General features: G+C 42.1%; 1 protein-coding gene and 1 pseudogene across 4 annotated transcripts; both read left to right on the top strand.

Annotated features, from left to right (window-relative positions):
- Nucleotides 1–13: 13 nt before the first annotated feature.
- On the top strand, nt 14–16,026 carry cishb (cytokine inducible SH2-containing protein b). 4 transcript variants are annotated; one of them, XM_088338199.1, is made up of 3 exons: nt 14–164; nt 6,548–6,634; nt 13,187–16,026. In XM_088338199.1, exons 2-3 carry the CDS (start codon nt 6,550–6,552, stop codon nt 13,708–13,710), a joined length of 609 nt encoding a protein of 202 aa, XP_088194325.1. In that variant the 5' UTR covers nt 14–164; nt 6,548–6,549; the 3' UTR covers nt 13,711–16,026. The 4 variants fall into 4 exon arrangements, with proteins under 4 accessions (XP_088194325.1, XP_088194323.1, XP_088194324.1 ...); XM_088338197.1 differs by having other exon boundaries at nt 15–164; nt 6,548–6,685; XM_088338198.1 differs by lacking the exon at nt 14–164 and adding an exon at nt 4,941–5,133.
- A 1,400-nt stretch (nt 16,027–17,426) lies between these two features.
- LOC148364114 (general transcription factor II-I repeat domain-containing protein 2A-like) lies at nt 17,427–18,206 on the top strand (annotated as a pseudogene).
- Nucleotides 18,207–19,933: the final 1,727 nt, after the last annotated feature.

The following is a 19,933-nucleotide window of genomic DNA, read 5'->3' as shown; positions in this document are numbered from 1 at the left end:
TGAGTCGAGGGTTGTTTATTAAAATGGCCACCCCATCGTCACAGTCCTCACCCAAGCCAATGAAGGGCACGGCCAAATCTCTTCCCACTGTTCATAACCTTCCAAGAAGGGGGTGCAGCATTCATTAATAGTACTTTTTGGACTGTGTGAACGCACCAGACCAGGTTAGCACTCCTTGTCCTCTGCGTACACTCACGTCATTTTTGAGTGCGTTGTTAACTATTAATTTTACAATTCGAATCATTTTTGACAGAGCTAGAAGTAAAGCAGTCGAGTCCTGCCATGGCATTATGCCGGCAGGCGGAGACATAACTGCTTACGATTCTTGTTCAAAGATGTAGGAGCTATTTCGGAAAGAATGTCAAGGCTGGATTTTTTTGAACAAGTTTGTTGAAAAGCTTCTGAAGTTTAAACCGGAGGAGATACATGGCAAGGGCTTTCATGTAAGTTTTGTAACGGCGGCTCTTTTTCAAGAGTTTTGGGATCGCTTTGAGGGGGTGAGGCCCCAGTTTTCTGGATTTACGGTGGAGATAATGCTAGCAAGATAGTCATTGTCAGAATGTTTAATGAAGTGGTGAGTGCTGATGACATATGTTATTGGTTGAGTAGATACCGCTCGATAAAAGGCCAGGCTATGAAGGTGAGGGATGAGAAAGGCATTTGGAATTGTGCCTGGAGGATACCCATCCAACAATGGCAAGATCCTCAGGACTTTCAGGGACTGAAACACTTCCAGTCGATGATAGTCCTGGGGGAAAACCGTGGCTTTATCCACTATCAAGGACAACCGAAACTCTGTCGCAAATGTGGTGAGCATGGGCATCTGGCTGAGGTATGCGATCGAATTGTTTGTGGAAAGTGCAGGACAATTGTCACACTTTACAAAACCATAGGGCCCTTATTGCTATTGTGCAAAAGAGAGCAACAGTGAGTCCTGTGCGGGGGCTTGCGTTTGGCGAGTCTACAACGGTTTGGAGCAACGTGAATCATCCTGCCCTCCCAAACAGACTACGAGACCTGTCATGGATGGTGGCTCATGAGGTTCTCCCAGTCAGAGCCGTAATGCACCACCAAGGAATGTCAGCGATTTTGACATGCCCTCGACCTGGCTGTGGCGCCCAGGAGTCGGTGAGGCACCTTTTTTGTGAGTGCAGCGCTGCCGAGGACCTGTGGGCAATGGCCGGCCACCTAGGAAAATTCCCGGACTTGCCAGCAGGGGAGGCCCCTGACGCACAGTACGTGCTTTACGGGGTGAGTCGGTCGAAAAGGTCACAGAACGACTTTGTCAAGGACTGGCTCACTCTCGCCGCCATCAAAGACGCCATCTGGACCTCCAGAAACCTCTGACTCTCTGTCTGTGATTCCAGGCCTTCCCCTTTTTTCTTAGGACCTGTCGAGGGCAAGTTTCTTGTTTCCTTGCCCACAAGAAGAAGGAATCTGATTTTTTTCTTCCCCCGCTTCCTCTGGCTCAACTTCATACTATTCCCTTGTGAGCTTTTTAATCGGCAATCGGTTTTCCTCTAAATCTCTAATCTTTGGTTCCGGTGTGGTCACCACCCCCAATTTGGTCCTATTTTTACCCCTCTTTCCCAAGTTGGATTTTCTGGCCTCAGGAGGGACATTCGCCTTTTCGATTTGTTTGTCTTGTTCGATTTCAGGTATTGGAGGAAAATCCAAATCTGATTTTTTGGCCTCTCCTCCAGGTCCTTCCTGACTAAAAGGGGTTTTGGGAGGGACATCTGCATTTTCAATTTGTTTGTCTTGTCCATTTTCTTTGGGTATTTCTTGTCCATTTTCTTTGGGTATTTCTTGTCCATTTTCTTTGGGCATTTCCGTATCTTTATTCATTTCATTGTCTTTGTTACCTTCTTTCCCAGCTTTCAACTTGTTAGCAAACGATTTTCGGGCAGTTCCTGTAGAGGTGGTTCGTTTCTTCACAGAGATTGCACTTTCTGTCATTGGTAGACTCCTCAAAAGAATGTCCAATTGTCCTACACTTTCTACAAAAGATTCGATCACATGCCTCAGCCAGATGTCCATGCTCACCACATTTGTGGCAGAGTTTGGGTTGTCCTTGACAGTGGATATAACCTCGGTCTTCCCCCAGGACTATCATCGACGGGAGGTGTTTCAGTCCCTGGAAACCCTGAGGGTCTTGCCATTGTTGGATGGGTACCCTCCAGGCACCATTCCAGACGCTGTCCTCATCCCTCACCTTCATAGCCTGGCCTTTTATCGAGCAGTGTTTGCTCAACCAAAAACAGATGTCCTCTGCAATCACCGCTTCATTGAACATTCTGACAATGACTATCTTGTTAGCATTTTCAGTCAGCTTCTCCAAAAGCAGAAAACTGGGGCCTCACTCCCTCAAAGCGATCCCAAAACTCGCAAAAAAGGACCGCCGATGTGAAACTCACATCAAAGCCTTTGTTAAATGGCATGGTTATAACTGCGTTTAAATCCTCCGTTTCAAATTTCAGACACTTTCGAATAAACTTCCTCGAAAAGTCCAACCTTGACATTTTGACGGAACCAGCTCCCACATCTTTAAAAAGGAAGCGCACGCTGTGAGGTCTCGGCCGCCTGGCCATGACCGCTAGGTGATCATTCACAAAATAAAACCACACATTAATGCCAAGATATGGGTTAAATGTACGCAGAACACCTTGAAAGAGCACTTCTGCTGTATTAACACGGGCTTGTAGTGTCATGATTACCCAAGTGGAGTCACCTGGGGTAATCATGTGGCGCGCTGGAATGTGCTTCCTGATTGGTCAATGCTCCCCTTTTTAAACGCGTTACGCGGAGAACTCCTTGTCGGAGGATTCACATCTGTACCCCGTATGACGCTCCCGATTACCTGTGCCTTGTTTACCTGATTCTCTCTGCCTGCCTCCGATCCGACCTGCTCCGTCCCAAGCTACGATCATCTCTTCAGTCCCGGTAAACTCAACCTGCTTCCGTCCCACGCAACGATTGGCTACGTCGTCCGAAGTTTCCCGCTAACCCTTGAGCTTCCCCAAATAAAAGAATTGTACGAACGCTCTGGGGTCTCCTGCTCTGTTCTGGTCTTCGGTGACAGAATCCTCCGACCAGAATGGACCCCGCGTTCGTACATTTGCCCCCTGACCACTATCAAAGCCTGAATCAGCAGCGCAATTCACCTTCAGAATGCGCAGTTCGGCAAGTCCTTTCCGACATGGCGAAATTGGCTGAGGCACCTCCGGCCGTATGACTGCGCAATGACTCCCATGCCTGCCTGTTCGACTCCCATGCCTGCCTGTTCGACTCCCATGCCTGCCTGTTCGACTCCCAAGCCTGCCTGTTCGACTCCCAAGCCTGCCTGTTCGACTCCCAAGCCTGCCTGTTCGACTCCCAAGCCTGCCTGTTCGACTCCCAAGCCTGCCTGTTCGACTCCCAAGCCTGCCTGTTCGACTCCCAAGCCTGCCTGTTCGACTCCCAAGCCTGCCTGTTCGACTCCCAAGCCTGCCTGTTCGACTCCCATGCCTGCCTGTTCGACTCCCATGCCTGCCTGTTCGACTCCCATGCCTGCCCTGAGTCTGCCTGTACTGATTTTGTCCCGTCTTTCCTCTCCTGTCTTGTCTGTTCCCTTTCCGCTCCCCGGAGTCCTACTCTTCTGAATCTGACCCCCCTGAGTCTGGACTCTTCTGAATCTGACCCCCCTGAGTCTGGACTCTTCTGAATCTGACCCCCCTGAGTCTGGACTCTTCTGAATCTGACCCCCCTGAGTCTGGACTCTTCTGAATCTGACCCCCCTGAGTCTGGACTCTTCTGAATCTGACCCCCCTGAGTCTGGACTCTTCTGAATCTGACCCCCCTGAGTCTGGACTCTTCTGAATCTGACCCCCCTGAGTCTGGACTCTTCTGAATCTGACCCCCCTGAGTCTGGACTCTTCTGAATCTGACCCCCCTGAGTCTGGACTCTTCTGAATCTGACCCCCCTGAGTCTGGACTCTTCTGAATCTGACCCCCCTGAGTCTGGACTCTTCTGAATCTGACCCCCCTGAGTCTGGACTCTTCTGAATCTGACCCCCCTGAGTCTGGACTCTTCTGAATCTGACCCCCCTGAGTCTGGACTCTTCTGAATCTGACCCCCCTGAGTCTGGACTCTTCTGAATCCGACCCCCCTGAGTCTGGACTCTTCTGAATCCGACCCCCCTGAGTCTGGACTCTTCTGATTCTGCCTGTCCTGTCTGATTCTGCCTGTCCTGATCTGCCTGTGTTTCCCTGTGACGTGTCTTGGGTTAAATTTATTTTTATTTTTTTTCCTGGGGAACTTCTGGAGCCGTTCCTTGAGGGGGGGGTTCTGTCATGATTACCCAAGTGGAGTCACCTGGGGTAATCATGTGGCGCGCTGGAATGTGCTTCCTGATTGGTCAATGCTCCCCTTTTTAAACGCGTTACGCAGAGAACTCCTTGTCGGAGGATTCACATCTGTACCCCGTATGACGCTCCCGATTACCTGTGCCTTGTTTACCTGATTCTCTCTGCCTGCCTCCGATCCGACCTGCTCCGTCCCAAGCTACGATCATCTCTTCAGTCCCGGTAAACTCAACCTGCTTCCGTCCCACGCAACGATTGGCTACGTCGTCCGAAGTTTCCCGCTAACCCTTGAGCTTCCCCAAATAAAAGAATTGTACGAACGCTCTGGGGTCTCCTGCTCTGTTCTGGTCTTCGGTGACATGTAGTGTCGTGAGGGGAAATGTGTTTACTCTTTTAGTGCTTAGTGTAATGGTAGTCTGTGGTTTGTGCAACCCTTTGAGACTCCTTGTGAAAGGAGCTATACAAATAAACATGACTTGACACGATGACGGAGCGTAAAAATATACAACTGTGTTTTCATCTGAAAAGTTCCAACAGCGCGTCAATGATTTCATTGCCAACTTGTCTTTTATTTTGAAGCCCACAGGAAGTGCATTCAGTACGGCATGACAGTAGATCGCGTGTCAGCGTGCTTGGGTGGCGTAAATCACAAAACCTTTTCTGGCAAACAAGATTCCCGGAATCTCGTCCACTTTGAGCAAAAACTCGCTTGTTATTTAATTGAGAGCAACAGGGCCGCCATAATTCCTCGGCTGTCTTTTTAACCTTTATGATCGACCTTGGCCAAAGGTAAGATTATTGACGAGTGTGGTATGGAGCCGTTTCTTAATCGTGTTCCACTGATCATCATCGAATAATATTAATATCGTGAGACCTTGTGGGATTGGATTTTTGTAAAAATGTATAAATATATTTGATGATTTTTGGTGCTAAGGAAATACTATTTGCATTTAAACAATTCTTCTGTTAATGTCAGTGTAGTTTGTGTTGAACACAGTATCACAATTGCGTCATTGATTTATTAAATAAAGACGCGATTATAACTCTTAGAAAACACCATATATATTTATTTTCATACTGTTAGAATATTTTTTAGCTGCAGAAGAGCATGCATTGGCTTTGTCCGTCGCAATACGCAATGGAATCGACAGTACGATTATTTTGATAGATGACTTGTCACCGACTTTTGAAATGATTAGTCGAATGATTAATCTTGATTTTAGGAGGATATTGAATTAATACCGTGGCAAATAATAGTAAACACAAGAAAAATAGGTAGCATACAATGATAACTACATATTTGATTTCACATATTCCAGTTTTAAAAGCAATTACAGGGAAGCACTGTGCTTAATCAGAAGAAACATCCAAGCAAGCACGGGGAGAACATGCAAACTCCTCTCAGGAGGTTCGATCTCATGACCTCAGAACTGTGCCGCGCTAACCACTGCACCACCGTGTCAGAAGAAACATAAATGCACAAATAAACCTTTTCATTTTATATGGACAGGAAAATAAATAAAACATAAAAGTCAACTAAACAATTTTTAAATCTCTGAAAACCAAGGAAAGGCGTATTTGCAGCAGTTGAACGGTAAATTGAAATAATATGTCTATATTTTAAAGTACAGTACATTCAGCGGTCAACCGCAAAGTCTGTAACCATAGCATTTGATTGTCAAGCGTCTGAAATTTAACGGTTTTAACAACTGCCTTTTTCCGTTTTCAACGTTTTAACAACTGACGTTTGTGCTTTGGACCGCATGCATCAAATTTCCAATATGTTTTTCAAAAACAGTCTGGCATAACACTCAAGCTCTCTTTTATAGCAAAATATGTAAATAAGTAATGAAAGGAAAATGCCTGTCATCAAAACCGTAACGGCTTAGATGTTACTCGAATCTTACTTAGGCGAGTCAGACTCAGTTTTGTTCAACTCTGCGACATGCTTTTTAAATATTCATGTGACACGGATTTACCTCCAAGGTCTGCTTTGTAAACTTTAAAAGTAGTCGTTTTATTAGTTGTTGTTGTCTACAAAAGTTAAAACATAACAGTTGACAATTAAATTCATGGTTGACTATTTCTATTACGATATTTGTCTACAATGTTGACTAATTGTTGCAGCCCTAATTAACAAAGATGCACATATTAAATCGCTTAAAATGCATTATTTTCCCTGGATTTGTGCGGGTCTTGTCAGATATGGTTGCCCCGGCCGTGACTACTTTACATCGTGTAGATCCTGGTTCGTTCTGCCTACATCAACTGCAGCCTCCCAACGATCAAGGTGAAGATCTGTCCTGCATTGCAAACAGCTTCCAGTATTTACAAACCTCAGGTACTTTTTTGCCCTACATCGCCAAATGCATTTTCAGTGAGTCCTCCCTGCGCTTTCAAAACAGTTGAGTCCAAACTAATCAAGTTCGAGTATTAGTGGAGTTATCTGATTTGACCCAGCTTCTCCTAAAATTTGTTCATTGTGTTTTAAAAAGAACCTTTGAAATTTTTACCAAACTAATTACGCAAATATGAGATATAACTAAAAACTTTTCTACTAATACAATTTATATTATGTTTAAAGACGGTAAATAAGAGGCTTATTCTGTTTTAATATTCCTGCAGTCACTTCATATTTATTGGTATAGCCCTTAATCACAAAGAGTTTCAAAGGGCTGCAGAGACCACCAATAGAACATCTCCTGATCTAAAAACCTACAAGACAGCATTGAAAAACTCAATAAAACTCAGCATGAGGAGTGTTAAAAATCGCACTTGGGGTAGTCTCCCTTCCAGGACGTCCATGCTGCAATGGATGTTGCATCAATAGACAATAAATACACAGTCAATAATAAAAATTAATAATTGAAATTGTGCAAAAAGATCAATTGACAGCAACAAGATGACGGTCTCAAAATCAAGTCAAGCCATGTTTATTTGTATAATCACAAGGAGTCTCAAAGGTCTGCACAGACCACATATTATTGCAAATTACAGACTATTATTAAACCATCCCCTGATCTAAAACCTACATGAGGGCAAGGAAAAACTCAAAAACCTCAACCCTAGGAAAATGAAGAAATCTTGAGATGAGGTATTCCCCTGTCCAGGATGACCAGGCTGCAATGGATGTTGCAATAACAAAAAATACACAGATATTTTTAACATTTTATATATAAATCATTCATAAGCTATAGAATATACAAAACCTTCTAGTAGTGTTTACAGTGGTCAAGTCGTATTTATTTGTACAGCCCTTAATCACAAAAAGACTCAAATAGACTTAAATCACCCCCTGATCTGAATCCTACACGAGGGCAGGGAAAAATCTCAGTTTTAGGAAAATTAAGAAACATTGAAAAGAAGCTGCACATGAGATGATCATCTTTCCAGGATGACCAGGCTGCAATGGTCTTGCAAGAAGAGTTTGGAAGAACTAAGATTCCATTAATTAAAATCCAAATCAATAGGATTTGTAGCTTCAAAATCAGCTCTGAGGAAATCCAATAGACCTATTTCTTTAACGGGTACCATAGAATTTGAATTATATGCTTGTGTACCGAGTTTATGAATAATGAAGAGGACAGAACAGGAGGACTACTGGGGATTAGATTGTTTTAGCGTAAATGAGTGTTCTGAAGAAGCTTGTAAATTTTAAAACCAAAATCATCAAGTACAGTAGTGCCTTGTGATCTGAGTGACTTAATTTATGAGTTTGTAGTCAAATGAACTCTATAACACAACAAGGCACAAATCCAACACTTCAAGAGGCCTCAAGCTGTTTATTATTCACTTCAAAGTGAACTTTCCTGTCCAAAAAAGTAAGAAAATTATGTCTTATATCTTATGATCTAGCTTCTACCCTTTGTCGTTACCTTTATCTTACTCTGATCTTTAGGCAATATAACAACACATATAGAAAAGTGAACCTTTGGGGCCTGTCACACAGACATTTGCGGCTGAATCACGGCCAGAAATTTCTGCCTTTGGGGCGGACGCTATTGGACGCATTGAGATCGCCATTCAGACAAGATACAGCAGTGCTTAACACGAGGTCGCAAATTCGCGCGCGGGTGGCAGCGCGAAATAATTTTGCGCTGCTCAATTCTTTATAGCGCGGGTACACAGCCTTTCACGAGCGTATCAAGGCTGAACCACGGCCAGAATTTTCTGGCCGTGAAGCAGATGCTGTTGGGCGCAGTAGGACGTCTTGAGACCGCTATATAGACGAGATACAGCAGTGCTTTACTCGCGGTCGGAAATTCACACGTGGTTGGCCGCACTCAAAACTTTTGAGCTGCTCAAAAGTTTGAGCACGTGTTAAACTGCGTGCCGCACACGTGCTCAACACGAGGTAATGACGCGGAAATGACGTGCTATGGTCGCGGCCAGGGCGCGGTTACACATGGGTAGGACGGGAAATTTCAGCGGGTAATAGTGGGTGGAGCATGGTAATAGCATGTTCTGCGCCTGTATCGTGGTGTTATTACGTGAAATTAGCGTGTTACGCGTGTGACAGTCTTTCGCCTTTCTCTGCGTATATACAGCGCGATTTGCCGAGCACAAGCACACGTCAGTTGTGCTGGAGACGTCAAGGGGGTGAACATGGATCCCCGTCAGCGTAGTGACCTCGTCTTAATCCATTTTTATTTCTTGACATTTCTTTTCAAGATAATAAAATAAAAATGATGCCATAGCTTGAAATCTTGATCTTCACGGGACTGTGTCTTGAGCGGTAATGATTTCTACAGCCCGGTGCATCCCTGCCGAGATTTGCATACCCTCGCTACTACAACCACTTTTACCTCGTTTTATCTCACTTTTAGGGAATGTAATGGCGAACATATAACCAAAACCACTTCGTCTTGCATTTATTGGGAATTTAATACAACTTAAACCATTCCGTCTTTGTTTTTGTTGTGAACGTAATCGAACGCAACACCCCCACCGCCCCACCCCCTCGCGTGAACGCGCATTCTGCTGCGCTTCCAACAAAAGCGATCGTATTCTATATAAAACGCTTATTAAAACAATAAAGTGAGCTAATTATAACAATTGGGAGATCCTAGTCTATATAACGCGTTTATTTAAACAATAAAGTGCGATCGTATTCTACAAAATGCGTTTGTTAACGCGGATGACAACAAAAGCGATCACAGCAGAATGTGCGTTCACGCGAGGGGGTGGGGGGGTGGTTGTGTTGCGTAGGAGTCGGATTTGGGCACAACACCGGCTCGGGAGCTTTTATACCCGTGGTCCACACGAGAAAATGACGCACAAATGACGCGATGAGGAAGCGGAACAGTCGCCGGCGTGTTTTGCGGGCATACCACCGATGAACAGCGGGTTGGCCAATTTTGCGCATTTTCCATCGCAGGCAACCACGGGCGAAAAAAAAATCGCAAAATTTTGGCCGTGATTCAGCCGCAAATGTCTGTGTGACAGGCCCCTTTTGTCTTAGTTTTTAAATCTTAAAGGGAAAGTCAACATAAATCAGTTAGTCCCGAAAACATTTGTACAGACACAAAACGTTCTCAAGTCGGGATTGGACTATTTTGTTAAAAATCCTTATGCGCAATCACTACCTGAAGTCGGGAACCCATGGACAACACCAAACGCTGGGTCTCCTCCCCCTTGATGCTTTACCAGGCCTTTAAAACTGCAGCCTTGAGTTCTTGCCGATTTTTGAGTCTTTCCGCCTTAAGCCTCGTCTGGAGCAAGTGAAATGCATGCTCGATTGGGTTAAGATCTGGAGATTGGCTTAGGCATTGCAGAATATTCCACTTCTTTGCCATGATAAACTCCTGGGTTGCTTTTGCTGTATGCTTCGGGTCATTGTCCATCTGCACTGTGAAGCGCCGTCCAATCAACTCTGCAGCATTCGGGTGAATCTGAACAAATGGTATATCCATGTATACTTCAGAATATTATCCGGCTACCTTTATCGGTTGTAATGGAATTAGGGAACACAAGTGACCCAGTTCCCTTGGAAGCCAAGCATGCTAATGCCACCACACTGCCTCCAACATGTTTCACAGATGATTCTGTGTGTTTTAGATCATGTGCTGTTCCCTTTTTCTCACCAAACTTTCTTCTTCTCAACATCCTGGTACTGGTTTATATTTGCCTCGTCTGTCTAAAGCACACTTTTCCAGAACTGGGACTAATGAATGGTGGTGGTGAACCCTGCGTATTTCCCTTCATTAAGTCTTATTGTTGACTTGCTGTAGAGACAGATACACCAACTTCCTATATAAATCCTGCCTTTTTTAATTGCCAACCTAACCAGTGATTTCCTTTTTTTCATAGAATTGACCAAACTGTTGATTGGGCTTCTCAAAGCATTTCAGCTATCTTTCTTCTTTCTTTGAGCCTTGGGATCTTCTGCTTCTCCTTTGAGAGGTCTTTTGAGAGCATGATGTGTGGTCAGAACAACATCTTCCAAATGCAAAACCACACACCTACAATCAACTCCCGATTTTTTTTTTCATTACTTAGTTGATGACAGGTTAATAAGCGAGGAGCCCCCAGAGTCAATTATCTAATTACTTTAGGTCCCTTGAAAAATGTGCATAATTATTCTGTAACCCTCATTCCTATTTTGATGTGGAAAGTCACAAATTGCAGCTTAAAATTGCGCACTTCTGTATTTCAGAGTTAATGTGAAAATCTAAAATAACAAAACTTGTGTCACTGTCCAAATATTTTCAGGCCTAACTGTACATCCTAAAGACATTAGTTTGCCCAGGTCATTACTAGTCTTAGACGATAATTTTGAGTGTGTAGAAAATGAGCTTAGAAGCAGTATCCACCTGTTGTAGTCCATCTTTGGAGGCGGTCATTTTAAGAATTTGATTACGTGAAGATGGCACGCCTGGGTTTCAGGTAAAAACCCAGAGGTCGGGAATCTTTTTGACTATAAACACTATTAAATCAAAATTCAGTATTTAGATGTTTTTCAGTGAGAGCCACACCATACACGTTAAGACAAAATTAACCAGAGCCGCCAAATCTGATCTCCAGATGACACCAATTCTACAGTGAACTTTATTTCACTGTGTGACATTAGATAATTTCATTAAATATCTGAAATGATAATGCCAGTACCTGTGTCCCATAACAACAAATATCACACCTAAAATCTGTCATCTTCCCGCAGTTACTTAAAATCGTTGAGGTTCAATTTGAGAGTCATTTCGTATGGTTTCAAAAAAGAGGTCTGAGCAGAGTTTTTTTCATAAAAAATGTCACAAATACTGCAAACAAGAAAAACACGTGACGTGGTCACAGTTCTAACCTTGAAAATCTTGTGGTCAATACCTGTTCTCCATTTTGTTTTAAAGATCTTCGAAATCTAAAAACATTCGTCTTGAAAGTCTTTATGCGCATCTTTGATCATTTGTCATTTTTTCATAACTTGCGCAAACTATGTTTGAAAAAAATTGTATAAGGCAGACCTCACACTCTCACATTCTGATGCATCTCATTTGACGAGAGACCCCTAAAAAACCCTAATGATAGTTCTTCTTACCAGTCTTAAAGAGGCTGGACAAGTTAAATGAATGGCATAAAAACTACCTCGGCAGTAGGGCTGGGGGTCTTTTTGGAGCCTCCGAAATAAATTATAAATCAGGGATTGTAAGATTTGACTATTAAACGATTATTGAGGCTTTTTTTCCTCAATATGGTTTCCTTTACTAAGATTTAATCTCTTGTAATGTTTGTCAACTGTGCATTTGTGAAGAAAAAAAGGAAAACACGTACAATGATTTAGCGAGAGGTCGACCGATTAACAGGCGGACCAATTTTCGGCAGCGATATCTACATTTTTTTTTTCACTCGACAAGCCGATTATTAAGTTTCATGCAACCAAGACTCTCTTTCTCTTGCTCCTACTCCTGCCTTCCTCTCCTGCTCCCTTCTGCTACCGATTGGATAAGCGACCAAGGGCGGAGCCACTGAAGTAGGAGAAAGCGGCAGCTCAGCTAACTTGTCCAAACATGCCTGTGTATGTGATAGAAAAGCATGTTTGTGAATAAGGGATAGCCTAAAAAGTGTGGTATACTTGTTTTGCAGAGGTACGTTCAGGTTTAGATTGATAAATTAGCTCTTATCACAACATCAATTTGTCATTTAATCATGTCTGTTTCTGATTGATAGCATAAAAAGCACCCTAAAGCTTAAATGGAAGTGATGAGCTCTTATCATAACATTAGTTTGTCATACTGGCTCTAAAACAGGAATGCCCAACCTCTTCAATTTGCGAGCTTTGTTGAAAGGACGTTCCACTTTGTTTTAAGTTAATTTAAGTCATTTTATTGAATTGTACTTTATTTTTTTAGGCTATTGTAAAACATTTGAGGGAGCTAGTTAAGTTTTTATGTATCTGTTCTACCAGTTGCTGCTAAGCCTAATTTTATTTCTTGCACTGTTAGTTTTTGATTTAAGTTAAAGATTAGTCATGTTAGTTGTGTTGAAATCTTAATTTATTTACTGTAAGAGGTTTCTGAAAGCTAATAAAGTTTTATTTGAATTCATAACAAATATTCTTTGTTTCTTTTTGTATTGTTAAAGATTTTTTTCATCAATTTTAAAGTTTTTACATCGGCTCCAAATATCGGGTTATCCTCCTCTTGATACTAATAATCGGTATCGGCTCTGAAAACCCCATATCGGCCGATCCCTAATGTGAACTAGTGGGTCTCATAAGACATTATTTTTATTAAATACCTATAACTACCACTTGAAACCATTTTTTTGTGAGTTGGGAACAAATTTCAGTCGACACTTGAAGCGGTTCTTGCGCATTTTCAGCACTTCAAAGTCGTTCTTTTAATTACAGGTTGGTACTGGGGTTCTATCTCGGCGAGCCAAGCCCACGACAAACTCCTGGCCAAGTCGGAAGGCACGTTCCTGGTGCGGGACAGCAGCCACCCTCAATACATGATGGCGCTGTCCGTGATGACCCACTGCGGCCCCACCAGCGTTCGAATCCAGTACAAAAAAGGTTCTTTCTGGTTGGACACACTCCGCCCCGAGATGCCAAACTTGCTCTCCTTCCCTGATGTTGTCAGCCTCGTTCAGCGCTATATCGATTTGGGTCACACTGCGGCCCCGGGCCCTCTTCCATCTCACAGCGAAAACAGTCGGCTTTCTGCTACGAAACCTGATCGGGCCCCGTTGCCCCTTGCTGAGGACAGCGTGGTAATCTTGAAGCTGATGCGTCCCCTGCACAGGCCAGATACTTTCCCCCGTTTGCAGCACTTGGCACGTCTTGCTATAAACAGAAACACAAACTGCCACCAACGGCTTCCCCTCCCGAGGTCTCTCCTGGACTACTTGCACGATTACCCTTTCCACATATGAGTGGATCAGCAATGGACCGACAGATTGTTTTTAGGGGGGTGGACTGATACCTATTTTAATATTGGTCCGAGGAAAAACTGATAATGATAATTCTGTTGATTAACGTAGTACATCTTCAGCTTTATTCATTCCAGGATCGCCAGGATTCGTGCAGGTGCTTGAAATCCTTGAATTTTCTTGTGTTTTTAAGGGTTGAAATTTTGTTTGAATGTTGGGTGAAGTGCTTGTAAATGCTTGAAATTGTTGCCGTGTTTCTCAACAGGTTTGCTTAAAAGTGATGTCAACACGCCTGCGCTGTTGGCTTCACATTGCCATTGCATTTCTTCTTCCCTTGTGATCTGCATTAGTTTGTACATCATCGTGTCACGCCCACTAGGTCAGGTGCATGCTACACCTAAACAGGGCACTATGAAATGTGTATTAGTGCAAGGATTACAAATCAGTAATGGACATTTATTATGGGCCATGCAAAGGTAACATTTCCCAGTGGTAAATTGTAATGGGCAGAACTTGCTGCAACTGAAAATGTAAACTACATATTAATTTCCTTTTTTACGCAACACTATGGGGAGAGAGATTTGTCTCAAAAACATACAGTTGCGATTAACTCAAGATCTAAAAAATGATATGTCTTGATGAATTTAGATACAAGATAAAAAAATGCATATGTAAATCGCAGATATATTTGTGGCTCTGCAAAATACATCATTCAGATACGATTTTTTTTTATTTCATTGGTACTTGAAAAATCGGAATATTGGCTTTGAATATCCTCAAAAAGTGCTTGCAAAAGGTGTACAAACCCTGGATCATGCTCGTAGCTCAAATTGCCCGTGTACAACTGATTTTCACCGAGGGCCAAATCAGCGTAACAGCGGTCCTCAAAGGACCTGATGTAACTCATGAATGTCATTAAACTGAATGCAAAATAAAAATAACTTATCCTTGAAAAATTAAATAACAATTTATTATTTATCTAAGTAACGCACATTACAGTTGGATTTAAATCATGTCATTTCACCAACAGGTATATAATATGTTATACACTATTACAAAATGTTCTTTAATATTTTTTGGTATCATTTGCTTTTCACAACTCATTGGCATTGATATATAAACACTTTTTCACCAATATAGCTACCCTAATGGATATTAGATTAAATTGTAGTGAATTAAAATGAATATATAAATTTGAAGCAAATTGAAAACCTATCTTGAATCAGGAAATAAATATTGATAACCCTGGTCTGTCCTTTCCTGCTTGTCTGTGCTTACTAAACTACTCGTACTTTTTTATGAGGATTTGGCGTTTGAATACCAAAACACAGGTCAAATTTGTTAATTTGGAAAAGTCCTAACTTTTAAGCTCACATATAGTGTGGTTCAAAATAATAGCAGTTTAATGAGACTAACCAGAATATCTTGGGTTTTAGTATATTATTTTGTTACATGCCAAACAAGTTAGCAAGCAGTAGGTGCAGTAGATTCTCAGAAATCAAACAAGAACCAGCATTCATAATAGGCACGCTCCAAAGGCTGTGCGAAAGGGCAAGTAGTTCAAAGGGGTGTGTTAAAAAATGATTTTGTATTTCTAAAAAGGGTAGGATTTGGCAATCCTAATATTTAGTTGCATGACCACAGTTTTTTTATAATTGCTTCACATCTGTGTGGTATAGAGTCAACCAGCTTGTGGCACTTTTCAGTTATTTCACTCCATGATTGCTTAACAAACATTCCACAATTCACTCCTTGGTTTAGCTTCACAAACAGCATTTTTTTTATATCACCCCAAAGTTCTCAATTAGATTCAGATCTGGGGATTGAGCTGGCCACGCCATAACATTAATTTTATTGGTTTGGAACCAAGACTTTGCTTGCCTATTGGTGTGGTAGGGGTCATTGTCTTGTTAAAACTGGCATTTCAAGAGCATGTCCTCTTCAGCATAAGACAACATAACCTCTTCAAGTATCTTGACATACACAAACTGATCCATGATCCTTGGAATGCGATTAATGGGCCCATCACCAGATTAGGAGAAACATTCATAGACCATAATGCTTTTACCACCATGCTTCACTGTCTTCAATGTACACCTAGGTCTGAATTTAGAGTTTGGGGGTCGTCTCACACACGGTCTGTGGCCCCTGGACCCAAAAAGGACAATTTTACTTTCATCAGTCCACAAAATGTTCCTCCATTTTTCTTAAGGCCAGTTGATGTGTTATTTGACAAATTGTAACCTCTTCGACACATGCCACTTTTTTAACAGAGAGCCTTTGTGTAGGATTCTTGAAAATAAATTTGCTTTACACAGACCTCTTCTAACTGTCAGAGCACTTACAGGTAACTGCAGACTGTGTTTGATCGTCCTGTGGTTGATCATTGGCTAAGCATTTGCCATTTTGGTTAATCTGTGGTCCATTTTGATTGTTATCATCCGTTTTCTTCCACGTTTCTCTGTTTTGTTTTTACCCATTTTAAGTCATTGGAGATCATTCGAGCCGAACAGCCAACAATTATTGTACCTTTTTATAGGTTTTTTTCCTCTCCAATCAAATTTTTAATCAAAGAACGCTTCGGCGCAGTGTATCGAACAACCCATTTTCCTCAAATACATGTTCAACCTGTGCTGGCTTCATCGTCCTTAAATAGGCGCCACCCGAGTCATACCTGATTTACACCTGTTTTTGTTTTGTTTATTTTTTTCCCCTAAAAAACTCAAAAAGATTTGTTGCCACACTGCTATTTTCTGAACACACCCTTTTAAACTATTTGCTCAATTGCACTGTCTTCGGACCGTGCATATTATGAATGCTGGGTCTCGTTTGTTTTCTGAGAATCTACTGCACCTACTAGTAACTTGTTTGGCATGTAACAATACAAGAATATACTAAAACAGACCTGGGCAAATTACGGCCCGCGGGCCACATCCGGCCCTTTGTACGTCCCTGTCCGGCCCGCGTAAGACCAATCATAAACACCATAAATTAAAAAAAAAATTTAAACTTTTATTTTGAAATTTTATTTTGACTACATATACACGTCATAGACGTAGCGCCTTCACGCGCGTATACACTTGAGTGAGTGAAGGTGATACTGTTCGCCAGGGTACCCTCAAGATGTCGGCACACCCCAAGAAAAGAAAAGTTGATAACGAATGCCGTATTTTCAACAAGACATGGACTGCCAAATATTTCTTTACAGAAATTAAAGGTAAAGCAGTGTGCTTAGTCTGTGGTACACAGGTTGCTGTGTTTAAAGAATATAATTTGAATCGCCACTACACGACCAAGCATGAAGATGAATACAGAAACCTGTCTGGTGAAGAGCGTACAAGGGAGTCTGATACATTGCTAGCAAAACTACAAACTATTAAGGAGTGTTTATTGGACTCTGCTGAGCTGATGTGCCCAGAAAAAAAGGGCGCGTTTGAGAACGTTTCACTCTCCCGACGCACTGTAACGAGGCGGATTGAGGAAATCACGGGAAATTTAGAGCTTCAGCTGAAGAAAAGAGCGGCGGACTTTGACTTTTTTTCTCTGGCTTTGAATGAGAGCTGCGATGTACGTGACACCGCCCAGCTGCTCATCTTCTTACGTGGGATAACCGCAGACTTTCAAATCACGGAGGAGTTGGCATCCTTGCAGTCAATAAAAGGGACAACCACAGGTAATGACTTGTTCAGAAAGGTAAATGCATGTATGGATGTATGGACATGTTAGAACTGAAATGGAACAAGCTTGCAGGTGTGACAACAGATGGTTTTCCAAATCTGGCCGGGAAAAATGTTGGACTTTTAAAGAGAATGCAGGATAAAGTGACAGAAATGAACCCTGATCAGAAATTGACATTTTTGCATTGTATCATACATCAGGAAGTGTTGTGTAAGACAGTGTTAAAATGAAACATGTTGTTGATTCTGTCACTAAAATAGTTAACTTCATCAGAGCGAGAGCTTTAAATCACAGACAGTTTGTTGCTTTGTTGGAGGAAAATGAGGCTGAACATGGTGACATAAGCTATCACTGCACTGTTAGGTGGCTCAGCCTTGGCAAAATTCTGAAAAGTGTCTGGGACCTGAGAAACCAGATTCAGGAGTTCTGTGTTCAGAAAGGTCATGACGTCTCAGAACTTTCAGATGAAGACTGGTTGGCAGACCTCATATTCACTGTGGATGTGACCGCACTAATGAACGAACTTAATGTCAAACTGCAGAGCAAGGGCCTTTTTGTGCATGAGATGTACAGTGCAGTGAAGGCTTTTATGAGAAAACTGTAGCTTCTCTCAAGCCAAGTGAAGGACAACATTCTGACCCACTTGCCAACACTTAAGGAAGCCAAAAGATCAGGCGATCACCTCCAAAAGTACTCAACCATGTTAGAAACATTGCATGCAGAGTTTTCAAGGCGATTTCAAAACTCTTGAGAGTGAAATGCACATGGTCTCTTCTCCCTTCAACTGCAGTGTGGATGATGCCCCAGGTGAAGTTCAGAAGGAACTCATAGATCTGCAGTCTGACACACTTCTGGCAGATCACTTCAAGTCAGTCTCACTGCTGGATTTTTACTCCCTCAAAGAGGAGAACTTTCCACACCTGAGGAAGCATGCTCAGAGGATCCTAGTCCTCTTTGGATCTACCTATCATTGTGAAAAGACATTCTCAGTTATGAAGTTTAATAAATCCAAACATAGATCCTCTATGACTGTTGGCCACCTCTCAGCTGTCCTTCGCATAGCCACTTCAGACATTCCGCCAGATTCCAATGCCCTTGTTCAAGCCCAGAACAGACTGGATTATTCTCACTGAAGAGGTAACATGAGGTGGAGAACATTACAAGTTATTGTTTGTGGAAATTAACGAGTTAAAAATAAATTGCACTGGTTCAATGATTGTTTTTCTTATTTAACCAATACACCACAATTTCACATAGCCTAATATAAATATTTACAGAGTGCTATATTCTTCTGATTATCAGCATCAGCTATTCAAAATATTTAATTTGAGCATTTTACAATGAAAGAAAGTTGGTGGCCCTCTGACACAATTCAGGTTTCTCATGCGGCCCCTGATAAAAATTAATTGCCCACCCCTGTACTAAAACCTGAGATATTCTGGTTAGTCACATGATCCTGCTATTATTTTGAACAGCACTGTACCTTCTGATTAGAAATTCACTTATCTGAGAACTGGGCATTGGAAGTTGGAAGAATATCTTAATATAATGAAAATAGTGCACTTTAATACTGTCGTCCATGTTTCCCTAAACCCTGAAGCGTGAGACGGTGTCCGTTTTTAAACAGGTGGAATTGTTTAGGTGACTTGAAAGAGTTTAAAAGGCTTCTAAAGCATATTGTATAGTTGGTGTTTTTTGAAAACTATATACTCCTGCGTGGGTTCAAATCCAGCTCCAGACTTCCTGTGCGGAGTTTGTATGTTCTCCCCGTGCTTGCGTGGGTTTCCTCCAGGCACTCCGGTTTCCTCCCACATTCCAAAAAAATGCATTTCAGGTGAATTGGCCGGTCCAAATTGTCCTTAGGTGTGAATGAGCGAGTGAGTTGTCTGTTCCCGCGTGCCCTGTGATTGGCTGGCAACCAGTTCAGGGTGTCCCCTGCCTACTGCCCGGAGATGGCTGGGATGGGCTGCAGCCCCCCCGCGACCCTAATGAGGATAAGCGGTACGGCTAATGAGATGAGATGAGATATATTAAGTGAATCAATGAAGGAAATCCTGTAATCTTTTCTTCTATGTAAATGTCCCCTTTTCTTTTAGAATAAACGAGGGCATTGCTCACCAAAACAAATACTTAAACTAGCGAAAAAGGATCGGGATACGATCAGATGTATCGACATTTCGTTCTGTATACACGTGTACTAGAATGACAATAAAGTAGATCTGAATCTGAATATGAATCATTTTACAGATTAATAGACACATCAAAATACACTATCACCAGTGTCTGAAACTTGTGACAGAAAGTACCGGACACCAGGGTAGACAACTCTGAAAAGTTGCCTGCCCAGCCATAAAGTTGCCTGCCCCATTTTTCACAACTTTCACAACACAATAAAACGACTAAACGCAAAAGAAAAAACATTGGTGCAATGTATTAGGGATTGATAATCAGAATATAAAACAGAACTACACTTTAAAATTAAGTTTATTATAAATCTACTTATAACGTTCATTGCATGTATATGACATCGCTGTTTTCCATCTGCCAT

The sequence above is a fragment of the Urocampus carinirostris genome, chromosome 6 (assembly GCF_059441175.1).
Source record: "Urocampus carinirostris isolate Australia breed hairy pipefish chromosome 6, RoL_Ucar_1.0, whole genome shotgun sequence".
Taxonomy (NCBI): Eukaryota; Metazoa; Chordata; class Actinopteri; order Syngnathiformes; family Syngnathidae; genus Urocampus; species Urocampus carinirostris.
Note: the sequence above shows the minus strand (reverse complement) of the source record. Positions and strands in the feature narration are given on the sequence as shown.

Excerpts from the sequence above, each read along its gene's own strand:
- cishb (XM_088338197.1), top strand. The coding sequence starts at position 6,550 with ATGGTTGCCCCGGCCGTGACTACTTTACATCGTGTAGATCCTGGTTCG. Across the intron at positions 6,686-13,186 it reads CCAGTATTTACAAACCTCAG|GTTGGTACTGGGGTTCTATC; the intron begins GTACTTTTTTGC and ends TTTTAATTACAG.